The following is a 20,692-nucleotide window of genomic DNA, read 5'->3' as shown; positions in this document are numbered from 1 at the left end:
AAAGCGGGGTAAGTGCAGTCACAGCTTTTTTCCCCAAAATTTATGATCATCCAGTTGCAAATACATTGAGGTTCTCCATTTCTGTCCTGTCCTCCAGCACACCTTCACTCTTTATTTGCTTATTTTACTTCTTCAGTCAGTACCATCCTTTCAGCTGACTGTGACTAGACAGAAATGGCCTTGGAAGCATTTGTTACCTTTGTTGAGTTGGCCTGTCAAAATCACTGTTGAGGTTTGCAGATGATTCATTTCACTGAAAAATCTAAGATGACAGTACTTCTGTAGTCCTGCTGGAAACTGCTTGCAGTGATGTATTTGCTTATTCTGCTTTGCCCAAGGAACTAACAAGTCTGCTGCAACATCCAGCATTCAGCTGTCCCCGTGGAAGTGCAGTTTCTATTTCATACAAGCTCTCATGAACAGGTTGCCCAGTTTTCAAAGAAGCAAGACTATTTCACAACCGTATACTTACATTTCAGTCTTTCTTTTGCCTAGCCCAAAGTATTTTAACGCACAGTGCAACACAAAAGAAAAAAAAGTCAGTAGTCTCAATTTTTGCCTATTTTACTTATTATACATGGAACAGATAATATATCTTTTTTCTTTCATACAGGCATTTCTTACTGAAAAATATTAAAGTCTTATTAAATTGTGGCTTTCATCATCTCAAAATCAATAGCAGGTGTATCCCAAATTCCTTACATTATTGACTGGACAAAAAAAAATCTCGATTAGATGTACATAACTTTTTGAAAAATCTTTTTCTTCTTGACGAACAGTATTGAGTCTGCATTAAATTCTCTGCTGTGCTGTAAGAATTTTAACCACTATATTCCCTAAATGTTTCATAACACCCTTTGGTTCAAATCCCAGCTCTGAGACAGAGAGAATTTAGCCTGCTTGTTGAAGATGAGAGTCCCAGTCGCTGTGACTTACTGAAGTTTTCCTTGGCGTTCACCTATTACTGTGGTTTTATTTTGTGCAAAATAATTTCTGTGATAATTTGAACAACAAAAATATATGACCTAGGAAGGAAGATTGTTAGTTTTCCAGTCCTGCTTTAATAAATTTCTAGTGATTTCTGCAGGTTCTTGTTTCCATGTGCAGAATAGAAAGTGTGCAATTAGCAATCAAGCTTCTGTGGAGGATGAATACTTTCTTATGTATCTGTGGAATACTTCACTAAGTGGCAAAAGTTGAGGATCACATCGTACCAGAGTTCAGAATTATAATAATGCTTAATAAAAGTTTTTTCTTCTGTGTTTTCAACATGACTTAGCAGCTTTCTGTAGTTATTTTTTCACTTACATATCTAAGGGAAGCAGTGCAGTTGGATAAAAATTGTATAAACTGAAAGTTTGTGTCTCAATATTTTACAGTTCTGATGAATACATAAGGACCTTTGAGTTAACTTGTTCACTGTTGTAGTAAATTTGTACCTAATGGTCTGCACTGACCATCGTGTAAGCACCTTATTTGGGGGAATAGGCTGAAATTTAATACAATCACCTTAATATTCCTTAGTCTGGGAGATAATATTGCATTCGATTCCTGATTAAATGTCCTGATTTAATGATAGCTATCATTCATATTTTTGCACTTTACGTATTTTGGTTAAGTTCTTATTTAATCTCTCCAAGGAGAAGGAGAAAATAATCTGCTCACTGATTAATTTTCTGAGTGTCAGGATACCTGGGGAGTTCACATTCAAAGCATTTCAGTTTCAAAGGATGCAGATGGATATGCTGTGAGATTTTCAAAAGCTGTGAAGTAGTCAATCAAGTAAATCAACAAGACTTTTCTGGAATTCAGAATCCCAGGGTGATGTGTTTTCAGAGACTGTGAGTTTCTCTGATTACTAAGGACTTCAACAGTTAAAAAAAAACCCCAACCTTGTAGTTAGTGAAACGTTTCATGAATTTGAGCCAGCATGATTTTGAATTCCTGATTTTGTTCAATTTCAATGTTGCTTCATACAGTAATAATTTTTATGCCTTTGCGTTACATTTCAGGGATATTTGGAAAAAAGCTGGAGAAAGAACCTGATCATACCTATGGTCCAGTAAAAGAATGAGAAATTTATCTATTTTACTGGTGATTTGAATATGCCTGAAGTGGATAGATATGGAATGGATCAGCCTCATGTCGGCAGCATGTTGATCATTGACCCTGGTGAGCATTTATTGATGCTACGATACACTTTCTGTAGTGTGGTCCATCATGGCAACCCTAAACCACAGAAAAAACAGAAAGCTTCAAAATTAATTGATTAAAGAGAAAAGCATATGCTTCTGGGAGGTTATAAACCATTTTAGAAAAGAGAAGCAGAAAGCAAAGGGGCTATGGAGAGCCTTGGAAGGAAGGTATCCTTCAGCTGCTTTTGATGGAGCTGCTGAATGGTGGCCCCATTGATTGGCTGTTGAGAGCAGGGATGGCTGAGATACAGATTCCCTGAAATGCAGCTTCCCAGGTGTTTAGCCTCTAACACTCTCTGCATTTTCTTCACCTGTAAAGACAACAGACAAAATCCGTAGAAGCTTTATGATACTGGTTCAAATGAACAGTCTGTCTCTGCCATGAGAATAAAAACATAGAAAATGGCCACTGAAGGATAATTCAGTTGATTTGGGTGAAGAAGGTAGTTACAGAAGGTAGTCACAGAATCTCAGAACTGTTAGGTTTGGAAGGGACCTCTGGAGATCATCTAGTCCAACCCCCTGCCAAGGCAGTGCCTCCTAGAGTAGGTGACAACAGGAATTCCCTTCTTACTTTCCAAAGGACAATTTAATTTTTTGGCAGTTAAAATATATTGGCATCCTTTCACCAGAACCTGTGTAAATATAAAGTTTCCAGTCCAAAATCAATGGATTAGTGTTTTAGTTCATTCTGTTACAGGAAGACCAATATCCTGTGTAAATAATTTGTTATCATAAATGTGCATTAGGTTCTTGTCCATATACAAGCATGTCATCTTATGTGACATGAAGAAAATACGTGACTTACAAAGAAAACATCATGAATGATCTGTACTGTTCTTGCATCTTTTAATGCAGATGAAGTGTATAAATTTTTTCACTAGATCATACTTCATCCCAAGAAGGAATGACACCACACGTCAGCTAGATATCTTGTTAAGGAACAAGATGTAAAGAGAAAAGAAAATGAAGCAACGACTCAAATCTGAAACATCTCTGGCTTGGAGAAATCAGTCAGGTCTAATTCAGTGACATGTAAAGCTCCTGTCTCAATGCTCTCCTGTTTTCTTCCCAAAACTATATTCTTTTTGAGATAAGAAACCTTTTGTTCTTTCACAAAGATTTCAGAGTTCAGATCTCAAAGGCCTTAGTGCTTAAAAGGGTTGATGCTTCTTTCTTTTGAATGGTCTTGAATTCTTTTAAAATAAAGCCTACCCAAAAGTTAAAACTTTCCATTTTTGCAAAACAGATCAAATCAAGAAAAATGCTGATCATGCAATTCAGGAATTTAATATAACTACTTAAGAATTGTAAAATAGAGTAAAATCCATTGCAAACACAAGGAAAGAAAGAGAAGGCATTATTCTGTGAAGTTCTGGGAAGGAAAGATTTGTTGATTTGAGCAGAGAACAGCTGCATTATTCATGAGTTTTCATTTCACAGTATTTCTTCGAAAGACCTGCTTGTCCTAGTTCAAATGTACACTGACATCTAAAGAAACAAGATTCTCTTTATATTTGGACAAAAAGAATACAAATTGCCAGCAACTCAGAGCCTTTTTTTGTTGTTGTTTTTTAATTCCACTTTTTAGGCAGCCTCCTTTTAATTCACCAGGAGCTGTGTCATCTGGAGAGCCAGAAAGAGTGTTGGATAATGAAGCAAATAGAGGAGCATGCCCCCTCACACTCTATGATGATCTTCACTGGTTTTTTTCTTATTGAGATCAGGTAATTTTGCTCTTATCTGTGATGAGTGATGATTGTGTGCATTCTGATTTGTACTTCTTTTCACCATGCTTTACTCATCCAAGTAGGTTTGGAGCCAGTTTCATTACAAAAAAGCTTTATCATCAGAAGCTTTTGTGAAAATGTAGTATCTTAATTGCAACAGAAATTTTGAAAAAATATTATGTGATAGAAAATGTGAGATTATTCTTAGTTTAAAAATGTCAATCCCAATTTGATACTTCCATGGATATTTGTATCCCAGATTTCCTGTAGGACAGAACTGTTGATTCTTCAACTGAGGTTAAGCCTGGAAATGTACAGTTCTTCAGTGTTTTGTCACTAATATTAATCAAGCTACATTTTCTTTCTCAATTACATTAGGCAGAAGCTAACTATTAAAGAAATTCATAATTTTCAGTATGTTGCTTATATGAATCCAGCTGCTGGCAGCTTCATTATCAAGCCTAAGCTCCAGGCAGAGTTTGAAGTGTCATATTATAGCAATCCTGTATTTAATACATGAAATAATTACTATTTCGCTTTCCACTACAATAGGTAGGAGATGAAAGGGAATAGGAGAAAACATAGTGTTTGAAATTTAGTACAGGTTCAAAATCTTTCTGTTCTTATAGCTAAACAAAAAGAGCCACACTAGATTTATTATGACATGGAGAGTCCCCTGAATTGCAGTCTCATGTGGTCATTCACCTGTCAGATGTGCCCCTGGGGCTCGTAACCAGACATGCAACTGCTGTGGGACTGCATTAAGGATGAAGCTAGAAATGAAGTATTTTCTGTGACACACAAGTAGCTATATGCTCACCAGGCTGTATTGTCATTTAACACTTCATTGACTCTTATCTGCTGTCCAGTGCTGGAGAATCTTCATCTCCTTTTCCCTTTTTATTTTCAGAGACATTTTGCAGTATTTGCCTTCAACTTCCTTTCTTCAGACTCCCTGATTGCCGTCTATAGAAAGATAGTTTGCTTCCACTTCCAGCAACAAGCCTGTACTCCACCAGTAATCAAGAGTACTCAAGCCACCTTACAGCAGATATATGTCTTCACCAGGCAGGAATTCAAAACTTCCCACCAACTGATATGAAGTTCCACTACATCCTTAATATGAGAGACCTCTCCAATGGCTTTCAGGTCTACATCATGGGCTAATGTGCCTGGCAACACTCTATTATTGTTGATATTTATAATCTAATGGTGGACATTGAATTGTGGACTGATGAAGAACAGATGCTTTTTGTACAAAGTAGAAGATGGTCCCTGCCCTAAGGGGACCATAGTCAGGTAGAGGAGATGGGTAGAAAGATGAGACATAAAATGTATTTAGTGGAAATAGAGCAATGGTTTGCAAACTTTTCTATGCTTACTGTTTTCTTTGGTTGGTTTTTGAGAGGAGAAGGTCAGCATTTCAAAGGGAAAAACAACTTTTGGAAGACTCGGTAGAATAAAACAGAGATTGAAGAAACTCTGAAACAATGATAATAAAATCACAAAATTATTTAGGTAGCAAAAGACTTCTAGGATCAACGACACCAGCCATTAGTCTAGCATTGCCATGTCCACCATTAATCATGGACCTAAGTGCCACATCTATATATCTTTTAAATACCTCCATGGATGCTGACTCAGCCATATCCTTGGGTATCCTGTTCCAGTGCTTGACAACCCTTTCCATGAGGCAGGGTCTTCAAAGGGTAGCCAAACACCATACCAGAGATTAAAGACAGAAATGAGGGAAGGATATAATAGGGTCAGTAAATCCTGGCCTCTCTTGTAAAATTACATGAGTCTGATCCTGGTTTGTTTTTATCTGCTTTTCTGTTCCTTGGAGTGCAGCTCTGTTCTTTCACAGAATATGATTTTTGTCTTCCCACCCCATGGATCACTGTGAAGGCAAGGAGGGAAGGACTTGTCAGGTCTTCTTGTACACCACACACCTTGTTTTGGTGGGATTGCACTGGCCCATCATGCGTGTTTGCACCCATCCTGGTGTGGAAGTTGTGAAAGAAGGAAGTTTGAGGTGACAGTTGAGAAAGTGCTAATTTTGTCATGATGACCTCTGTCCTGTTTTCTTGAGCACTGTTGGACAACAGGGCTAGTGACCATGGAAGGTCCTGGTGGTGCCATTGCTTCCGTGTGTCCTGTGCCCACCTAAGCGTCCCAGTCAGTGGAGAACAGACATTTGTTTTAACTATATTTTGCATGTTCAACTGGCTGGAGAACTTGCTAATTTAGAGACATTCTGGTTCATGTTAAAGAATGTATGGTTTCAAGCACAGTATCTACTGGATATCTACTAAGTATAACTAATGTCTTTGCAGAATATATCAGTTAGTCTTCCTTTAGACATCCAATTTTGATGCCACATGACAACATTAAAAAAGAAAATATTTTGTTATCTTTAGGGCATTTTGTTTCCTACACCCAAGTGTTTACAGCAACCAAATGATATTCAGTATCTCTGGATCATGAGTTGGCACATGTCTATGGGAATAAACTAGTGGAAAGCAAAGACTGTAATTTCTATTACAAAATTATGATGGACACTATGGACAAGTATTTTGAGGTATGTTTGTAGCTGGAAAGTATTTTGCCTCATGCCAGCAAGTTAAAAACTGAGTGGTGATAGGTCTTATTTACTGGAACTGTACATCGCAGTGGGGAGCAACTTGAGGAGTTCCTAGAGAGCTACAATGACATGCTTCTATGAACCCAATTTTGTCTGAGGGTGCCATGCAGTGGGTATAACTGGAAGATCTAAAAAGGGAACATGTAATCCATCATGATGCTAACTATGCTTGCATGAAGTCGTTGCTTTCTGCTGTTGAGGGGTTGTTGCAGTGCAGACTCATAGCACTCTTAGTGGAAGGTTTATGCAGGGCATGCAGCAATAGAGCTGATAAATAGACTTTGCTGGTGCCCTTATGGAAGAGCAGATTGTGGCTCAGTGTTAAAAATAACCTCCACTGTTTGTTTAAACAGAGATTCACCCTTTTTTTGCACTCCACAGAAATTAACACCACTTATTTTCTGAGGCTGGAAAGATAATCTATAATGCTGTAGACAGTTTGCCTTATCTTTTAATTAGTTAATGATGTATCAGGCCTTTATAAGAAAAGCAATATCTGTCTTTTGTTTCCAAGAAAAGGAAAATGCTTTTAAAATTAGGTTAGTTCAAAGCCAGGACAATACCTTAAGCATATACTAAATAATGCATGGCAGACCTGGAGCTGCTTTGCTGCCCAGCCTTGTACTTTTTTAAACCTAAACCAGCCAAGACTTCTAAGTGTCATCATAGATTTATTTTATTTATCCATACCTTTTTTTTTCATATGTATGCTTACCTTACTTCAGTTTAATGTAACTTGTTTCTGTCATGTCAGGCAATATCTTAGTACCCATCATGGCTCCAAATCTCAGCTTCTGTTATGTTTCTAAAATCTGATTTACTACATTTGCTTTGTTTTTCTGCACAGAAGAAAACCAGCCAGTTTTCAGAAGATGAAGATTTTGCTGAGTAAGTGAGGCACAGACTTCATTGTTGCTCTTGTCATTATTTGTAATCTTTCTTCAATAGATACCGTCACTCTGGTCATGTGTAATATCAGTGATTTCCAGAAAGAGACAGAGGCCCCTGCTGGCAGAGATAAGTTTTGTTGAAGCAGTTTGTATTATTGGCAGTGTCAAATGGTTTAACACACAAACTTTTCTTCTCAGTGAGTTGGACTAGGATTTCAGTGTCATCGTTTTTCACTTTGCGCGTAATCAGACAGGAGCTGTGTAAGAGAAGCACTCTTGACAAAGCAGTCTATTGTAGAAGTTTCACTCCAAGAGGATTAAAGAAATGCTTAAATTTCAAAGATAACCATATGGACCTTTCATAGGGACTGTAGGTTTTTTTAGGCTGATTTAGAGGTTGATGTGATAATCATCAGACCTGTAGACAGAAGCCTTCTCAGGTATCGCTAGTTTTGCTTGAAAATATTGGTAAGCCATTATCTTCTCTCTGAAGCCTAGTGACTGAGAGTAGTATCTTAGTTTGGCAAACAAAGTGGCAGGGTGTCCTAGGCTTACAACCTGGCAGTCCTGGAAAAGTAATTGTGAAATTAAATCCCGTAAGTTTTTTCTGCACCTTTTATGGGTTTTTTTATGTATCCATTGTTAAATAATGAATAAGACTGACAAAGTTCTACAGTGAAGTCAAAGAGAATTGGCTTCCAGTAATGTTTTTGTTGGACAGGTTTTAGCTCTTTATTAGATGCAACCAGATTAGACACATTATCCCTTTATTTAAGAAGGTTCTCATCAATGTTTTTTTCAAGAGTTTTTTCAATAACTTTTTTCAGTGGCATGAGACATAAAGAGAATGAAGGGGATATTTCATTGATACATGTAAGAAAAATTGAGCAAAAGGTCCAACATGCTGTCTCTAAGATCTGGTCTTTCATCTTCTAGAATCTGCATCTGATATTAAAAATGAAATTTTGAAAATAATTTTAGATGCTTATAAAAATTTTTAGAATATAAACTGCAAGAGATTTCTGTCAATGTCTCAAACATAATTTTCTGTGAGAGGAATTACCTCAAACACGCATTTCAAAATTTTAGCAATTAGATCTTGTCTAATTTTGGGGCAAGTCCTCATCTGGCCTCAATCCTCCTATAGTATTCTATGATCAGCAAATAACAGCATGCTTTAATTATTCTGGGAGAGATATTCCAAGAGTAAATTAAAGTTTGATGCAAATTCGTCATTAAGTGATTCATCGTCCTTCAGCCTTTGTGGTGCAGACTGCCAGATGTGAAATTCTCATATGCTCCTACAGCCCAGTCCACCTCCCTTCAAGCTCACTAGGACTCTGTTCTGAGTTCAGTAAGGGCCCATCAGAATCCTGGTGGGATTCTTTGGAGCAACTCAATGTAAAGAATGTGTAACCAGACAGCTCTGGTCACTGGCAGACCTTCAATATTTGATAAAGGAAAAGAACTCTTCACTTGCTCAAATAGTGCAAGCAATAGCAAACGCTGATGTGAAGATAATGTACATTTAGGTGTCAGGAGAACATTATTTCAAAAACAGACCAAAAAAAGAAAGGAGGGGAGGAAAAAAACAGGCTTGATGCAATAAAAAGGAATTGAGAAACTTTGCTTAGAAGGTTGTTGAAACTACTTTACGTTACTGTTACTTTATTGGTGTTTTGTCTTCAGGTGCTGAATCAGTCCTATCCTATAAGCTTCTAGGGGTTATGAACTTCTGATTGGAGTAGGTGGTAAACACAGCTTGTCTGGACTGGCAGGATACATCTGCTCCCTGGAGCTTTTCCAAACTACACAGAAGAAACCAGGGCCTCAGGGTAAAATAATAGATATTATTTGAGTCTGTTGAGTTCACTACTTCAAGAATGTGTTTTGTTGCACAGGCTTGATAAAATCACAGGCAAAACAGTGGAGTTTACAGTAACAAGTCCTATGGTTCTTGTGGTTTCCAGCTGTACCTCTTGTTTTCTTTATTTGTGAAACCTGTGTAGTCAAAATGTATTTAAGTGCCTGCTTATATGCTTCACAGAATTTTAGTAGTTTCTCCACTTTTCCAAGGCAGCTGCTTCACATGTTACAAAGATGTGGTTGGAGTTCTGATATTTATAGTTAGTGGCTTAGTACAAATTTTTGCATGACATTGAGCATGTATTGGTTTAGGGGTGTAAAGTTGAAGTGGGTGAACATAAGAAAAAGTTTTGTCCTTGTTGCATGTGAGTCCTTTAGTCACCTAAACTGCCCATGCGCAAAGATTAGGAATATAATTGAGTGAGATGCTCTTATCAGGTTTACAGACCTTGCAAGGCTGAGCCCTATGTGAGCAATCAGCACAGGAGAGAACATTTTGGTCTTCACTCTATGTGGACAGCAAGCAATATTTCTGAATTTCAGATGTGGATGAATAAGGATCTGATTGTGGCCAGATTTGGTGGATGCCAGTCCCCAAAAAGCCCTTCTGTTAGCCTTGGTCCATGACCAAACCACCACAGTGTGTGTAGCACAAGGCTTTCTCAGTCTCTGGTTTTCTGAGGGAAGTAGATGCTGTTCTGCTTTGGAAAATGCAGCATGTTCTTCAGTGTGTTCATGGTGTCTAACTTCTTGTGCCCTCCTTCCCTGGTCAAATGATGTGCAGTGTAAGATGTGGACTTAAGTGGTCATTTCCTCCCTGCTGTTTCCAAGCAGGAATATTTCTAAGCCCCTGTTAATAAGCCTGAAGATTTGCTTTGCTAGGTTCTGTGACAGCTTGTTCATAACAGCCAGCATTGACCTTATTCTGTGTTTCAAATGTGGTCACACTCAAATGTAACTGATGTGGGTTGTGTTCTTTCTGGAAACCAAAGCCAAAAAGCATTCCATGTTTATACCACATGGTCCCATACCATGTCTCCCTCTGGGCCGCAGCCAAAAAAAAAAGTGCAACAGTGTGCACCTCAGTTTTGTTGGGGTTTTTTGCAGGTGAGAAAGCTTTCCTAAATAAATTCACTAACAAAAAAAAGTCTTTCAGAAACAACAGAATTTAAAATGGGTCTGACTCTTCAATGCAATTCCCACATATTTTTGCTATGGTAATTGCTGTTCTTGATGGAACTTTCATGGCTGCAATATCCCTTTTTAGTACATTCATGGAGAGACTTCTTCAACCTTTACTACTAGGTCATGTCAAAACTTCAGTGTCTGATGTGGAAAATAAGACAAACTGCATTCCCCCTTGGATATTGTACAGCAAATTAGTGATATGTAAATAAACTGAGAAAAAGTAAGAAGTCACCGATGTGTTGCCACCACTAACGTGTATTTCACACTTTTTCTCTATCAACATTTTAACAGAATATGAGTGATTGCCTCCTTTCCTTACAGGTAGATCTTGCCAGTTTGTACATCAAGACTGGTGCCAAGAACATGCCCACAGTGTTTTTGCTGACAGATGCCCAGGTTCCAAATGAACGCTTTCTTGTGCTGATTAATGACTTGTTGGCATCAGGTGATTAAAGCAACAAATTTCTTGTAAGATCTTTTCCAGTGACAAATGATCTGTGTTTTCATTGAACTTTAAAGAGATTATTTCTTTTTCAGGTATTTGTAGGGGGAGATTTTAGAGTGGCCAAGTCAAGCCATCCAACTTGCTTAAGACGGCACAGCCCGTTGAGGAGACAAATTGCTAAGGCTTACCATTCATAAGTGCATTGATTTGGGGGGAAAGGAGAATATCTCTTTGACTTAATGTTATGTTTGTTTTGGTGTGATTTCACTAATTTCAAGCAATGTCCCTGTGACTGCACAACTGTAGCATGCAGCAATGATGCCTCACCCATGTTTTGAAGATTAGAGAATCTGGACTCTGAATGTGGGGGTGTGGGGATAGGATGGAAGAAAAAATGCACATCTGGACAGCTGGAGTGTATCTCGAAGGATTTTTTTAAAAGTTATATTTACTTTTGGAACCCGACTAGTAAGCAATTTACCAACAGCCTGTGAAATAAGGAACCACTATTCTGAGGGGCCCATAATTTGCAAGTGAACTTCCTATCAGGGCAAATATTTTGTCATTTCAAAACATTGTTGTTTCCTGTCCCTTAAAAGAAAAAGAAAAAAGAAAAGAATAGTTCCTTTTAGGCAAAAAGACATAGGGAACAGGAGGAGACTGTTTTGTTACTAGATATATGTAGTATCATACCATAGCTCTTGTTACGTGCTTAAATCCCATTGGGGTGAATACCACGTAGAAGATTATTTGTCATGTGCTGTGTAAGGCGTCTCCTACCTACCCCTTTGTCTTTTCACAGGAGAGGTTCCAGATCTGTTCAGTGATGAAGACATGAAGGTCATAGTTGCAGGAGTTAGAAAAGAAGTCTGAGCCCTGGGCCTGATGGACATCAGAGAACACTGTTGGAGGTGGTTCTTGAGAGTGTGGCTGCAGTAGAAAGTAAGGCATATTTCAGGGGCAAGAAACAGTGATGAGCTGATCAAAATAGCAACATATTTCAGTTACCTCATAACCCAGCATATGTTGGCATACTTCTCTTGAAAGCTCACTTGCTGACGTGTGGCACCGAAACTGCCTCTCTTGTGTTACCCCTGTAATAACCTGCCTGTGTGGAGGCTTGGTGTACACCAAGTGTGCTCTCAGATCTGTTGACTTCCTGCCTGTTCATAGGAAAGTCACATAGCTGCTCTGTGTCTTAGTTTCATGGTCTTATGTCTTGGACATAATGATGCACTCCAGAGAGAAGTGAGGTGCTCATGAGGAGTTTGTGGTGCTATTAATTCAATTGTAAATATGCTCCCTAATTACAAATGTCGTAATTCTGTATGTGTAGTCAAGTCTTAAGTATTTGCACAAATAATTGAAATTTCACAGAAAATATTAATTCTTTCTACTTTTCCTATGCCATTTAAAACTGGAAAAGTAAAAATATCCATGTAGCTGTTTTCAGATTTAAAACTTTTTAGGAATACACATTAATAGGATACCACAATTGCAACAACTGTCTCTCTTAAACCCTGTTTTAGAGGCACTGTTTTGGAGGGAGGTTGTAGTTCTCTCCTGAGAGCTGGAAAGCAGTATCTGGGAAAACTGGTTTTGCAGTGGCATCTTTAGGAACTTTCAGGTTATGTAGGCTTCAATTTCACACGTCATCTGAAACATCTGTGTAGCTGATAAGAAAATGAGAAGTCTGAAAACCATTAACCCTTAAGAAAGAGAATGTTTTGAAAGGGATATATGCTCCATACTTTTTGTATGAAAATGCTCAGCTTCATTGGGGATGAGAAGAGCCTTCATATAGCAGATTATTTCACAGTGATCTTCTATGTTTCTCAGTTTTCTGAGGTGTTTAACCACCACTGTTCTAAAGAGCATTCTGATTTGACTATGAGTTTTTGCCAAGTTCTCACCCTTTATAACATACCACACCACTTTCTCTTTTTCACCCCTCTCCTCTTCTCTTTTTCAATCCTGCTTAAATTTTGCTGAAGTTCCCTCCTATCTGTAATTTTGTTGCCATTACTTCTTCATTCCACAAATTTATTCTGCAACATAGAGGCCAGTGGAGATTTGTGTGACATATTCTGTATCATCTTCACTTTTACAGACTTCAGTGACATGGTCAATAGTAGTGCTTACCTTCTGCATATCCCTTTCTGACTGTGCTATTTGTCTCTGTTTCATGACTATTGCGTTCGTATATTTTTTTAAGATAGGATGGGGAAAAAATTATTTCTAATATCTCTCTTCATTTTTTCCTTTCACATTTTTACCCTTTATGTTTTCCTTATTCCCACAGTAACCTTTCCTTTCCTTTCCTTTCCTTTCCTTTCCTTTCCTTTCCTTTCCTTTCCTTTCCTTTCCTTTCCTTTCCTTTCCTTTCCTTTCCTTTCCTTTCCTTTCCTTTCCTTTCCTTTCCTTTCCTTTCCTTTCCTTTCCTTTCCTTTCCTTTCCTTTCCTTTCCTTTCCTTTCCTTTCCTTTCCTTTCCTTTCCTTTCCTTTCCTTTCCTTTCCTTTCCTTTCCTTTCCTTTTAAGGGCTTTTTGAAAGCCAGCTTTCTAACTCCTTTTACCTTGCAACAATTTCACCAGTCCCCTACTGTGCAAATTAGCACTTCTGGAGGCAAGAACAGGAGGTATCTATTCATGTTGCGGGGAAGAAAAGTAGAGACATTATAGTACTGAAGGAGACATAAATTTCATGACTTAACACACTGGTAGATATCTATATGAACTTTTAGTTGCAGCGTGACCTATCACCTCTTCATTTCCCTAGATTTGAAGAATAAAAGACTAATATAATGTGAAAGAGAACAAAAGGGTGAATTTAGGCACTTTCATAATGTTAAAGCTCAGTGAAGTGATATAGTCTCATTTTTCCCTTTCGTTTTGGAAAAATCAACATCCTACATTAAGCCACGTTTTCCCTCGAGCTCACTTATAATCTTACATCCTGCAGTTCTGTTTATGCTGAGGAATCTGTAGCTCAGGAACAAAAACTACACAGGGCTGTTCTTTGACTCTCTTTGGGTTTGTGTTGCTTTTGTTTTGATTGTTTGCAATCTGGACATTGCAGTCAATTCTGCTGTCAATGTACTGAGAACGTGCCATGTGTGTAGGTGCAAATTTAAGTTGAAAGTACATCAGGTGAAGACAATGGGTTGCACCATTATAAAATATGGGTCCACAGCTGAAGGGTATGTGAGGACAGATATGCACATGAGAATTTTAAGAACTTTCATAATGAATGATGAAATAAATTATAAAGGAAGAATGATGCTCAAGCAAACAAAGTTGATGGCTGAACATTGTAAATGTTAATGCACTGATGGGTCTAAGGCACACACAAGATGAGACATTTCTAAGGCTCAGCAATATACTTGGGTTCCAGAATTTTTTCAATATCCCAAATCTCTGTGCAGTAATCACTCTTAAATACTTGGCACATTACCAAAATTTCTTGGAAAAGTAAAGGCCAGAAGAAGCAATTATTTCTCAAAAGCATGAATATGATGAGTTCAGTCAGTCTTGCTGTTTCTGGAGCTCCATCTGATTTTATTATACTTTACTTTACTTGTCATGGTAACCCATCAGCTTTTCCCCAAAGATGTGAACACTGTGACCAAAGGCCTCACAGCCCTCATGCCCTACACAATCATACCCCCAAATGTACTCTTTCTAGTAAGTATACTCTTTGCAGCCTTTCATCTTTGCATGTTTTCCAGGTTCTCACTTCAGTCTCCTCAGTGCTCTTAAACATTACTATATATTCTAAAGTCAGACATGCTAAGTGATTTTTCTTTTGAACTGAATCTGTGTTCAGTCCATGTGTATCCAATTTTCTTCGTGAGCTGCTGATGGGTACTACAAATACTTGCTCTTCCTTCCTTGAGCAAGTTTCTTCATAGTGTATTTTCCTCATGTACAATTTACAGTCCCTCAGTGGCTGTTGTGAAGTCCCAGCATTAAGAACGAAATTTGCTTTAGGGGAATGCCATTTCTCCAGTTTCCTTCCAACTTGGCATGACTACTTTAGTCATCACATCCTTACAATGATCTCCTCTTTCTATAGTCCTGTCAGGATTTAGGTGGCTCCCTATTTGCTGTGGAACTTAGCAGTACAGTATTTTCATGCTTCAACCAGAATTAAAGTCAAACATAGGCAGAGTGGGTGTCCTGAATTGCCACAGGCAATCTTGTCCATATTTTTATGATTAATTTTCTTTTAAATTATCATCTTTCATTTCCAAATCCTCTTTCATTAGGACACATTAACCTTTTCCTTTTGGTTTGTTTTGCCACTGACAGAACATCTATTTTTATCTGTGAATCTGCAAGGAACTTGTGAAGCCCCATCAGAGCTCAGCTTTTGGCCAGCTCTCATGGTTTTTCCTTTGAGGGCATAAATACATATCTATCTGCTTGAGTGCTTAAGTCCCAGCCAAAAAGAAGTATGTTTTTAGGGTTTATGATTCTGTGTTAAACTAATACTGACCCCAGATTTGTTTTGATTTTTGGTTCGGGTTTATTTTTTGATGTTTGTTTTGTTTGGTTCAGTGGGGAGTAGCTATTGAGGATTTCCAAGTCCTGTAGCACAGAAAACATCTGTTTCTGCAGTTGGCAGGCTCTTACAGAGTTCCTGTTTCTGTATGAAAAGCTCCAGGCTTTTCTGATTTGGATGTCAGCCATCTCTTCTTGAGCACTGAGAGAGCTGACTTTTAAGGATACATCTGTATTAGTAAAACTACGAAGGGCATTTTGTGGTCCTGAGGACTAGTAGCATGAAATGGCTGGCATCCATATGGATTTTCCTGCTCCTGCACAGCTTTTCCTGTGCTCTGTTCACAAAATGATGGTGGTGGCATAGAGCTGGTCAGGACTGATTCCTGGTCTGTGCAGCTCCTCACTCCTGCAGCAGCACTGCTTAGCTTCATATGGGAAAACCATGAGAGTGCACTAACGCTGAAATAGGATGGGCTCCATCAGACCAGTGGTCAAGTATGTGCCAAGATGCTCTTTAGTCTTTTGTCTTGCTCTGTTCAAAGCGCTTAGTGAACCTAGAGGGCTTGCATTTTTGAGAAGAGCAGGAGAAGGTTGGACCAAAAAATATAGTGTAAGATGCACATCAGTAGTGAGAGTGACATGTGAGTGTGAGGCTCAAATGGACACTTGAGAAAACAGGGGGGTTGTGTTCTTCGGAGTGGCGAATGCTTCATGGAAGTTGATATGGATTTCACAAGATAACAGTTCTTTTTTCCACAGTGATTGTCTTCATTACTCAGTTGTGTGTGTTTAAATCTCAAAAATCCTCAAAGAAAGGGATGTGTTTATCTTGGAGAACTTACTACATATTTCTATTTCTATATGATTTCTTCACTGTAATATTTATATCCTGGTTGTCTTGCAAGATATTCTTCATTTTTTACATGGAGAATTTCCTATTCTTTCCTATTCTTGGGTTTTTTCCTTCTGTCAAATTAAGCTGTAATGTATGGCTTGGACAAAAGATAAATGTTTTCAAAATAAGACCTTCTTGCTTATGCAAAGATTGTTCAAAATGTAGTCAGTAATAATTACTCAATTTTCCTCACTGCTCTCTTGCTATCAGATCACATGGCATCTTCATTATTCTGTGTGCAAAGCAATCAGTGCACAAGGTCCTTTGTAGTATAGGGAATTCACTGGGGGGAATGCAAATGAACCCTGAAAACATGCCACATCAAATCTATGGTGAGAATTTACCAAACTTCGCTACAACTAAAGGAGAAAGAAGGGTTATGCTGTGGTCAGGATCTGGTTACATTCTTTTTATGACTACCTTTTCAAGTATAAGCTGTATCCTATGTATTTGTTCACAAAAAGTAATTAACAAATAGATAGTTATCAGGGTATCATATTATATCCAGGGCTGTGCTGGAATTTCCTGCCTAACAATACAATGTAGTAAAAATCTCTCAGCTATGTGTTTTAAGGAAAAATAATGGAAATTATGAATAGTATGTTATGGTCTGAGCTCTAGGACTAGCTATTCCAAGAAGTAATTTATTAAATGATTGAGACATTTTTCCTCATCCTGTCACAATAATCTACGAAGTTTTTGTGTGACTCATTTTACCTATCACTACCTTTTTATTGGATTTGATAATTTCTCTTCATTCTCTGTCAGGTTTCTAGAATTCAGTTTTGCAGAATTCATCTACTTTCTCTCTTCTTAGCCTTCGTAACAGTTTCATTCAATAGTTGTCTACTGCTTTGTAAACCTGTACTTGTAAAATTGTGCTTATGCATTTGAATACATCTGCCAAGGACAAGGGGAGAACAGAGGAGTTCTGGGTGTCAGGAAATCTAGAATTTAGATATTGGAATAAGGTTTCAAGTAAACAGTCCTAAAATTCCCATCTTACCTTCTCAGGTATCTGCAGTTCATATAAACTAATGCAGCTCCTTATACATACAATTCTTCTAAATTGCTCCTAACAAATTACACTGGATAGGGAAAGCAACCTCTCCCCTAAAGTTCAACATAAGATTGATATAAACAGTAATCATCCCATACAAACAATTTTTCAATATTTAGGGAGAATAAAATATTACTTAGGATACAAGACTAAAGAAAACACTAAATTCTGATTTGCTTCTGGCAAACGTCCCAGGACTCTGATTTGAACTCTTCTTGCAGTCCAGTACTTAAGGAGTTAAGTTCATATATGAGCAATGTGAGGAGTGTAGGAGGGTGTAGAAGATGAAACTTCAAGCAAGTCTGTGTATGGTTTGCAGCTTTGGAGGAGTGATAGATTCAGTTTGGCACCACTGCTATAGCAAGGGCACTTGTGAGAAACACATCAAAGCAGGGACAGATCTCTCCAGGCTCTCCATTGCTGCTGCTACCACGGCAGGGATGGTGTGCAGATCTGAGAAGGTGGCTACTAGAGGAATAAAAAAAGAGAAAATTAAGTTCCCTGGGCTTCAACATGGAGCTGAGACACCATGAGTCTTGGTATTACAAATGACTGTAGAATTTTCCCAGAAAATGAGGTGATGTGAGGGAGAAACAATGTCTAACTGAAGGACACATAGTGTAACCAGGAAACAAATTCAGGAAACTCAGCAGTGTTCAAGATTGCAAAACAGACCTAGCAGATTCTTCCCCTACATTTTTTCTTCTCTGATTCAGTTTTGTGGCAGACACCATTTATTCTTCTATCTTTTTGGTTGTTTCTTCTGTGTGTGCCCATCTTTCTCATCAGCAGTAAATTCCAAGATCTTTCTGTGTCTTTGTACAGTTTTAGTGTAATTTTCACCACTTGTCTGGAATTCTACATGGACATTTCTGCCATTTGCCTCTTCAAACATTTAAAGTAGATCATTTTTTCTGTACCTTAAGCCAACTTGCTGATTGGTCTATCTTTGTGACATTCTTAGACAACCTGGGTATTCTTGGTTTGACTTGGTTCTAGTATCTAGGTTATTTGTGTAAATTCCTGTCTTGTGTTTTCTAGTGCAGAGATGTATTTTTAGAAACTATGAGATAGTAGCAATTATTTTCCTTTCAATCTTCTTTCCAGATACTGTTGAACCTTTTTTCTGTTGTTGCTTTCTCCTCATTCCTTTATCTCTCCTGATTGCTTTAAAACTCAGTGAAGTATTGAGCCAGTTCAACCTCTTCCTTTCATCACCTCTTTTTTTACTTATTTTCTTTCAGCTTTCTGCTCTTCTTCCTTTTTTATCCAGTTTTCTCTTAATAGGAATGTCAGTTCTCAATTAGTCCAAAGGAAAAATAAACTTGTCACTTCCCTGGCATGCCTGACTGGGCTCTGTCCTGGCACTTGTGGCTGTTGGACAAGTTATAAACTCTTCTGAAACCATTTGGTTATTTTCTATTGGAATTAACAACATCAGTGCCATATGGTTTGAGAGGGCCTGTACAATAGAAATAGCTCCTTTTTGTAAGAAGCATATAGGAGAGACTCCATTCTTGTCTTAACAGCCTGATGTCTGGCATTTTACCAGTTAACCAAGAGCATATGCAATGGCCAAAGCATGTGCTACCTGCAGTAAGTAGGGTCAAGATACAGCTGAGGACTAGAATAACCCTTCCTTCTCAAATGCCAGTTGCTTTGTGTAGACCTGGTGATATCAAGACTCAGTCACAGTTTTATTTTCCTTTGAATACTTTGGCCTACCCTTTTTGGGCATCTCTTTGCACTTCTATTAAGAATCATCCCTTAAAATTCCCATTCCTGCTCTTTTAGAGGGGTCACACTGCATATTAAAGTGTCAGGAAGAGACTTGAATAGATTTATAAAGTCAAGAACTGGGTTTCTGTCACCATGGCCAGCTGAATGTGCACCTTCTGGCTGTCTGCATGCCAGACAGTCCCTGTGCCTGCCTTATCATCTATAGCTATCAAACTGAGTAACTGATGCCAACGTGGAGAGAGCAGAAGGAAGCTGCAAAAGTGCCATGTTTGTACAAGGGAAAGGGTGCAAAACCTATTTGCCCAGGGTTGCTGACAAAGTTTATTATCTGCCAAATTTGGCTTGGAGCCTCAGCTCTGTACTGGCTGGTGCTGGACCATGGTTCATTGCATGCCTCTCTTTGATGGCCTCAACTTGCCGTGTGATTCTTTTCTCTCCCTGTTCCCTCCCTCCTCTCTGGCACATTGTCGTGTGTTTCTGTCCCATCAGTGCCATGCTGTGAGAGTGAGCTGAGAACTTCCCAGCCATAGTTAACTGCCCTGCTATTGACTGGCTTCATGAGTGGCCATGGGAGGCCCTTCCCTCCAGCAGCAGGAGGTTCATTGAGGAAGCCGAAGGGGTCGAGGTACAGTTTCAAGCCCATCAGTTTCCTAAAAAAGTAACGGAGATCACTGAAAGATCGATAACTGAATAGGCTGGGGAAAAAAATTTACTCCTTCCTGCATACTTATTGCCTTTGATGTTGTTCAAGTTCACCCCTGCTAAAAGCTGAATTTTAATGGTATGTCACTGCCTTCAGGAGAGTTTAGGGGGCTGTCTAGCACAGGCAGAGAAGTGAGGGAAAGAGAAGTATGTAATTCATAACACTGTCTTTGCAGAATCCTTCCATTCTAGTCTTTTTAGGATCTTATAGATACAGAGTTTATTTAGCCCTTTCCAATTCAGTTAAATATATTCACTAGAGCTGTAGCAAGTGAGGCTGAAATATTGCTGTGCACAGTCCAGGTGAACCAAAGAGTTCTCCATCTATTCAGCAAATAGAAAGGTGGAGATTTCCCCTGTAAAGGCAATCCATGGCACTACATGGCAAATACATTTAGCATTTTAATATCTGGGCAATTATTCTCTTTTTGTTGCTGGTTGATGCAGAGTGTAACATGTTTGTTTTCAGAAAAAGCCCCAAACAAACCACATGCATTAGTGAGTTTCTCTTCAGGGTAAAGGAATATTCTCATATTCTTCTAAGAGTTTTAGCCAGCTGCCTCTGATGTCCTTCCTAGCATGGGACAACATGCAGCAACTTCCATGCTGGCAGTGAGACTGCTGGAGTTACTCACAGAGATCTGGAAAATGCTTACTTTCCTTCACCAATTGCCATTGCAGAAGTTTCCTTCTGGAGATTATGTTTATATTATATTTGGGACCATTTATTTGGATAGGGGGGTTTTGATCATGTAAGACTGAGGATTTCAGGAATTCCCAGGGAAGAGCCATCTGGTTTTAGTCGAATGTAGCACCAGGCAGCTCTCTCTGCA

The 20,692-nt window shown here is 38.5% G+C and overlaps 1 protein-coding gene across 1 annotated transcript in view; it reads left to right on the top strand.

Moving 5' to 3' along the window:
• Positions 1 to 20,692, top strand: part of DNAH11 (dynein axonemal heavy chain 11) — a 112,409-nt gene that overhangs the window by 15,489 nt on the left and 76,228 nt on the right. The window contains 11 exon segments of the mRNA XM_039569365.1: positions 4,304 to 4,397; positions 4,836 to 4,971; positions 4,974 to 5,074; positions 6,346 to 6,403; positions 6,406 to 6,506; positions 7,417 to 7,457; positions 7,825 to 7,829; positions 9,175 to 9,286; positions 10,813 to 10,958; positions 11,761 to 11,900; positions 19,621 to 19,782. Of these exon segments, the coding sequence (XP_039425299.1) occupies positions 4,304 to 4,397; positions 4,836 to 4,971; positions 4,974 to 5,074; positions 6,346 to 6,403; positions 6,406 to 6,506; positions 7,417 to 7,457; positions 7,825 to 7,829; positions 9,175 to 9,286; positions 10,813 to 10,958; positions 11,761 to 11,900; positions 19,621 to 19,782 (1,096 nt within the window).

This window comes from Corvus cornix, chromosome 2, assembly GCF_000738735.6.
Source record: "Corvus cornix cornix isolate S_Up_H32 chromosome 2, ASM73873v5, whole genome shotgun sequence".
Lineage (NCBI taxonomy): Eukaryota > Metazoa > Chordata > Aves > Passeriformes > Corvidae > Corvus > Corvus cornix.
This window is presented reverse-complemented; position numbering and strand designations above follow the sequence as displayed.